The sequence below is a fragment of the Athene cunicularia genome (assembly GCF_003259725.1).
Source record: "Athene cunicularia isolate RWA chromosome Z unlocalized genomic scaffold, athCun1 chrZ_part4, whole genome shotgun sequence".
Lineage (NCBI taxonomy): Eukaryota > Metazoa > Chordata > Aves > Strigiformes > Strigidae > Athene > Athene cunicularia.
In genome coordinates this window covers 2,778,150-2,785,201 of record NW_020799145.1, presented here as the reverse complement: position 1 = coordinate 2,785,201, position 7,052 = coordinate 2,778,150, and the positions used below count along the sequence as shown (strand labels likewise).

Sequence of the window (7,052 nt, the reverse complement as noted above, 5' to 3'; positions counted from 1 at the left end):
TCAAATACCACCAATTACCTTCTCTATTTAGCCTCCCAAGTTTGGAACAGAGGCAATCTCTTATTATGTGATAAGTATCCTGCCTGGAATTTGCCTGAGGACAAAAACTAAGACGACTTGAAATTCTTGAAAACACACAAATGAGAATCAAAATTTTTCTGGCTTCATAGTGCTGGCATAACATGTTTTTTTCCAGAGATACAGACTTCAGTCCAAAGAATTTCGGAAGCGGACATAGAGGAGAGAAAGGTAGTTCCTAACCTACACAGTGAAGCTTTTCTTTTTCTACTGGTATATTTTGTTTCATAAAAAAGAGGGAGAAATAATGTGTAATGTTAATGTGAACTAGATCTGCCAGTGCTATTCACATGTGTCTATGTGTGTGCACGTGCATGTTGTTAAAGATTTTTGCTCTAAAAGACAAATTTGTGTGATTAACAAATACTACTGAGGGGACAGATTAAGGTAGCCTGGCTGTAAAAAACATAAGATATATAAATACAAAAAATTAATCATTGACTCACAGGTTTTTTTTAATGAAGACATTGAAATGTTGATATTACCATTAAAAACAACACCAAATGACTTTCCTTAAGAAAAGAAGTATGTTGGCCAGCAGGATTTGAAGAATGAGAACTGCAGCATACACCTGTAGCTACTCAGATAGATCTAGCAGGTCCTTCACAGCTTTATAGGTGCTACTACTTCATCAGTGGCTTGCACTCTCTGCAAAGCAGAGAGAATGAAACTCAGAAACTGTGGATTCTGTCTGAAGGCATGGGAAGGAGGGTGTTTTTTTTCTGCCTCCTAAACTGCTGTCTACTGCATGCCTGTTTTGTTCACAAGACTTCAGTTCCTCTTTGGTCGTGCTGTTCTGGTCCTGTCTCTCCCAGGATGCTTATTTTGGGTAACTCCATGTGCTGTTGCGCTGCTAAATGATTATCACTTTAGCCAATGCTACTGAAGTTTCAGCAGAGGGGAGAAGGCACAGTGGTTGGTTTAGGCCAGTGATTAGGAGGGGCAGTGGCAAGGAAAATCCTACTCAGACCTGGATCTGCTCAGCATGTGGCTCAAAGAGAATACATGGAGCGTCTGGGCCAGTCACAGTGGGGTGTTTTTCCTACTCTTTCCCACTTAGGCTCTCCTCAGCCTCCAATACAGTCAGCTGTTGAGACCCTCTGTCACTCCTGAAATACAAACGGGTTCTGGCCCTTTAAAATTTGATGTCATTAGGGAGCATTGAGCACCAGTGTCCACTAGAGCCTTATACTGCTGGGGGTCAGCTGTGCCAGGCCATCGAATCCACGCAGTCCAGTAAACCCGGTTGTGCCTGTCCTCCGCCTGGCTGGAGGCAGGGCCCCTCTAATGTTGGTCATAATACCCGGTAACGACAAATGGGTTAGTGGTGTGCGGGGGTTTCAGCCTCATCTTGATCACTCACTTCTTGTGAATACAAGTTAGAAATTCTTCTCATTAGATCAGGAGCAAAGCTGACCTTTCTGTTCCATTTGGGCACTTGATTACTGGAAACCAGAGCAGCATTTCTCCCAAGAACCCTGCTTTGTACTTGTTCTTCCTAACTCTATCCTGGCTGAAACCAGGACACACATAAGAACAAAGGGAAAATAAGAGCTATCATTTGCATGCCACCTCCATTCTCTTCAAAAAAGCACCTTTTGAAGACACCCCTCACATACCTACTCTGTACAGAGAAACTTGAAACTACCTCAGCTCTACACGCCAATCCCACATAGCTGGTCCCACAAGTTACTTATGGTCAAGTCTCATCAGTGGTTGTGCAGAAAAACATCATGCAAATGTAGGCTGTCAGTGACCAGTTCAGGCTGGTATTCCAAAGCCACATCTCTTTCTGACAAGCATGAGCAAAGTATTATCTCTCTTGCTCATTTAGAATATACCACTCACACACTATTATCACCATGGGGCACAGCAGTCTTTCAGAATGGTGTCAGATGTCAAAGAGCTTTCCATTGCACCCCACTGAAGAGCTATTAATGTAAACAAACAAATTCTAACATAAACACACTCTATTTGCACTCCAGGAACTCAGCCTGACCTGTGCCTCACTGAACTTGGCAGAAGTCTTTCCTTACCCAAGCCCCCCTTCAGAAACACCCTTCCTCTCATCTTGCCCACTTCCATTCTCTCTACAGCAGGAAATCTGTCATGTTTATTTCTGTCCTCCTGACAAGGGGGTCTCTGGCAACCTCAAACACAGCACAGCAATCCAGTGGACATTCTGAGGATGTGTAAGAGCTCAGTGGTGAGAGCAGATTTCAGAAAGCCCTGTGGGTCAGCCTACTTGTTTGCCACTACTGTGAGGGAAAGGTCCCACTTCTCTGGCTGCACGCGCATTCCTGCTACTCACCTCATGGAGGCATCCATGGGAAAATACAGTGGTACAGCTCTCTGCCGTTTTGCCAGTCAGCCGAGCTGGCTGAGGGAAGACTCTGAAAAGTGTCCAGGGTACTGGCATATGCAGGACTGTGTGGCTGAAAGCAAGAGCTATGGAGGGAGGATGGTCAGGACCACCTTCTCTTTTCAAGCACAAAGCGGGTGCTATAGGATCACATGTGTATGTGTACATAAACATTGTCACGCATGTATGTGAATTTGTACACTTATCTGCAGATGACAGATGCTGAATACACTCATGAAAGGATACATCTCACAGAATTCATCTAGCTCCGAAGTAAAGACATGCCTACAAAACATGATCCCTTTTACAAATAAAAACAATGAAAATTCTCCAAAGCAGATGAGCAGGTGCCTTGACTATTTTATCTACTAAGTTGAAAAGGAAAGGTTCTTACATGAAAAGCAGCAGGGAAAACTCCTTGCCTATTTTAAACCAACCACAATATATTGCCTTTCCCCCTCTTCTTGGGAAGACAAAAACTGTACAGATGGATAGATAAATTTAAGCATCCCTTTTTGGGCAAGTATAGGTAATAAATGCTCACTCTGCTTCTGAAGACCTTCCACCTACTGAAAAATAAAAGCTCAAATCAATTTAAAACCAAGTTTCCATTTACTTAAGCACAGAAATCATTTAGGGTAGCATTTAAACTTGTGCTTTTAGTCTCAGCAAACTGCAGAGCCATGTGTTATGCAAAACATATTGTAAAACTCCTTAAAAGTAGTTTATTGGTGTGCACCAGGTTTAATGTTTCCTCAGGTAAGTTAAACAGACATAGCCAGCTTTAAACCAGTTTTCGGAACTGGTATTCAGTTATCGCCACTTAAAAAGTTACTACATATAAGATGACTCACAGTTGTGCTTCTATAGCTCTACTTAGCATGCACATCTGCATTTTATTTACACTTATGAATCTGGTACTATGATTCAGCTGTTGCAGAACAGCACTCATCTGCATCTGAGCTTTGGCCAGTGCCAAGCCCCCTTCAAGCACAAACTAACTGGCTCAAATTCTCATACCCAACTAAAGTTATTTAATCTCTACTGGACCATGTGGCTGATGCCTGATAAAGGATAATTTCCAGAGTCAGTTATTACATATTTTTGCTACTGTAATTTCATCATTGCCATGTGACTTCTGTTTCTAACAGCAAGGTGACTTTACAGCAGTGTAACTGTATCCAGCATCCAAGAGAAGAGAAAGATTCCTTCCTTATCACACTCAAATTTTAAAGACAATTTCCTCTTTTTACAATAAATAGATGTGTGGGGTAGGAGAAACAACCAATCTAATTTCTAAGAGAAGAGGAGAAGCAAACCAGTGGCAGGGCCTCACATCACTTTTAACAGGAGTTTCCAGGGGAGAAGACAGAAGCAGTACAGAACTGAAAGCCAAAAGGTGGATTACAAACTACAATTTGAAGAGTGATGCAGAAAGGGAACAGTTTAGCAAATGTTTGCTTGATTCAGAGGATTTGCTGGCAGATGCAGTAACACTGGATACTTCCGGATGTGAGGGATGATAAAAATGAAACATGGTTTAGATACTTCTTCCTAATCTTTATTTTTTTAGGAAAAAAAAATAATCTTCTTCTGGTACTTAAATTTTACTACTTACTGAAGGATCTACTTGATCATTTGTTACTCCCCTCAGGACAATCTTCAACGGATGTTTCATGAAAGGTGCCAAGCAGAGCAGACTTTCCAAATAGTAGCCAATACTCCGACTGGGGCTGCAGTCATGTTCCAATGAGCCACCGTACAGAAGACCAGGCTGATAATACAAGGTAGTACCTACGGAAGATGTCAGGGGAGCAAACCAAATGAGACCACTGGCCATTACTACAGCTTAAAGACATTTGCAATGATATATAAAGGCAAACTGGAGACAGGGGAATTTGCACTTCCATCATGCTATTTCTACGTCTGCAGCCAATAAATGGGCCAATGCACATGAGTGTTTGTCTTACACATCATTTTCCTGCTCCTTTCCCCTTCTCCCCAAAAATCAAGGATCTCTTACCAATCCCTGAAATGCTGATACAAGCAATTATTGTCCTCCACAGCAGCTAACTCTTTACCAGACCATTAGGTCACGACTGTCTCAGCATATCGGGTGGTAGTTCATCTGCTTTACTGACCAACTGTAATCCTCAAAATTATTAAAAAAAAAAAGAGGACAAGAACCATGAGATTTTTATGTGGAATGCTTCTTGCTCAAACCAACCCCTTTTCTGACACAATGAGGCAAGCAAACCTTGCCTTCTACAAAAATCCGTTCTGGTTCAGAGGGACCTGCCCCTACTACAGAACCCTGCATACTGAATAAAATACTAATTTTAAAACTTGAGCACTATTGTTTCCTTAAGTCTTTGGTGGAGTGCTGATCAACTTGCATGCGATCAGTTACTACAAAACTTCTCAGGGTGGTTATTTCTGATCTTCTCAGTCAATGATAGTTGGGACACCTACCTACCTCTGTCAAGACAAAACTTCCGCTTCACTGCAGCGTATCAGCTGATAGAACCCAGAAGATCAGAACAGAGGAATAAAAGAAAACAGATCTCACCTGTTTGGTTTATTTCAATCCGAGAGCCGTTGGTCACTTTGTCAATCAGGCGAATAAAACTTGCTTCAAAATCTAAGGAGTAGAACAAAGAATTTTAAAGTTCCTCAAGTTTATTCCTGGAAAACTAAGAAACTTCAATGCCATACTTGTTCCCTTTCCTGCCTTTCACAACAGAAAAGCTGCCTTCACTCTTCAACTTGTTGTGGTATAATTCTACTCCATGTGAAAAGGCAATTCTACAAAAATAGAGATCTTAATTTGAGCCTCCATGCTCCACAACAGAGATGTGACAGTTGGACCAGTCACACTCCTCTCCCCAGCTCACAGTGAGTGACCAAGTTGACACTTCTAACCAGTGGCCTGAGGGATCACTTGACTCCATAATCAAACCTCTGAGAATTTTCATTTTGCTCAGGATGAAGCAAAACATACAAATCCTAGCAAACAGGAACCTGTGTATTTAAGCATGACAAGCTTCCCATTAGTCTCTGTTCAAGCCTTAGAAGAAGGTGGCACTCAGATGTGAAGTGCTGCTGCTGCACATCTTCCACAAGCACAATCAGGTATCTGCAGACTTTCAGATTTTCTATTTCCAAAACCATCACTGACATAATAAAGGCTAGAGAAACAAGTCTCCCCACTGCCTCTTTTCTTGCTTACTGTGTACACTATAGCAGTTATGTGGAACTAATTCCTCAGTTTCTCTTTTTGTGTGGACTCTCACCCAAAGACACAGGAAAGGACAAACATATTCAACAAAAAAAAAGGTATCCCAAGCTGGTACAGACTCAGTATCAAGGAAAATACGTGAACATACACAAGACTCCAAAACCCAGGTAGTTTTAAGGACCACCAACAACTGCATAACCGTTGATAGGTTACAGAACATCCTTAGCAATAACCCTGTCTTACTTCTTAAACTGTAAATCAGGTTTTTCCTCCTATATGAGCTTCTAGGCTGCAGTAAACATTTAAACCAAAGAGCTACCTGCAGAAATTACAGTTCGGTAATATTTCCATAACATGGTTGATGCCCCAGTCCCACAATGCTGGTTCTGCTTTCTGTTATGATAATTTCTAAACTTAAAGTTTGTATTACAGCACTTCCAGTGCAAGAGTGCACCTCTGCAAAACACACATTTCCTTCTTGAAAAACAAACCTGTGGAAGTTTCCATTGCAAGTGTTCCAGTCATGAAAAGCAGAGAGAACTGCATGTTGAATCACCCGCACAAATCAGGGTTTGTTGTTACTATTTTTCCACTGCGGTCACAGTTTACATTTTAACTCATGCTTGGAAAAGGCAATTCCAACACCTTTTAAGAAAACATGTCAAAGCCCACAAGCTTCATCATCACTAAACATGCCACAGTATTAATGGTTTGGGCCATGGTAAATGTTAAGTCAAGTACACAAGAATGTTCTGACAGTCTGGGCGGTGAATTTCAAGCTATAAACTGAAGCCTCCTCAGGAGGCAGAGTAGCATCTATGCCGGATCCATCCCTGTTCACACCTGGCCCAAAAAATAACAGAACACCACAACAACGTTTCTTCCTCAATCTCCTATTGTATTCCTACTTCAGTTAAATGAGGAAATTTGCTTTGGGGTGCCAAAGGTCCTGCGCAGGAAGGAAGAGGGTGCTCCTTAAGCAAGGTTCCCTCAAAAGACTCGGCAGGGTCGGAAGCTTTCAGAGATGAGAAGTAAACGCATTTCATGTCTACCTTTAAAGCTACAGGGAAAAAAAAAAAACAACAACAAACCAAACCACCAGATAAAAATCAGGGCATAAAAGCTAACCCATGAAAACTGTGGGAACTTGGGCTCCCACAAGGAGACAGGGAACACGCTGCCAGGCATTCAGCAGAAAGCGACGGCCGGCGAGCCAGCAAGTTCTGCAGGCTTTGGCTGGAAAGCCCGCTTTTACCGAGACACGACCAGCGCCGGGGATGCCAGCAACCCTCACGCACGACCAACCTACCAGGCGGCCTGGCTGGGCGCTTGGCGGATCCCTCCGCTCCCCCGGCGCTTCCTGTTCCCCCCACG

At 42.5% G+C, this 7,052-nt stretch overlaps 1 protein-coding gene across 2 annotated transcripts in view; it reads right to left on the bottom strand.

Moving 5' to 3' along the window:
* Positions 1-5,075, bottom strand: part of RCL1 (RNA terminal phosphate cyclase like 1) — a 33,963-nt gene extending 28,888 nt beyond the window's left edge. For both annotated transcript variants that reach the window (XR_003400226.1, XM_026866831.1), the window contains exons 1-2: positions 5,010-5,075; positions 4,059-4,234 (exon numbers count right to left, since the gene is read on the bottom strand). Coding sequence is in view for 1 of the 2 variants with exons in the window: in XM_026866831.1 (XP_026722632.1) it covers positions 4,059-4,118 (60 nt within the window). In the remaining variant the exon portion in view is untranslated. The remainder of the gene's footprint in view (positions 1-4,058; positions 4,235-5,009) is intronic.
* Between the last annotated feature and the right edge of the window lie 1,977 nt (positions 5,076-7,052).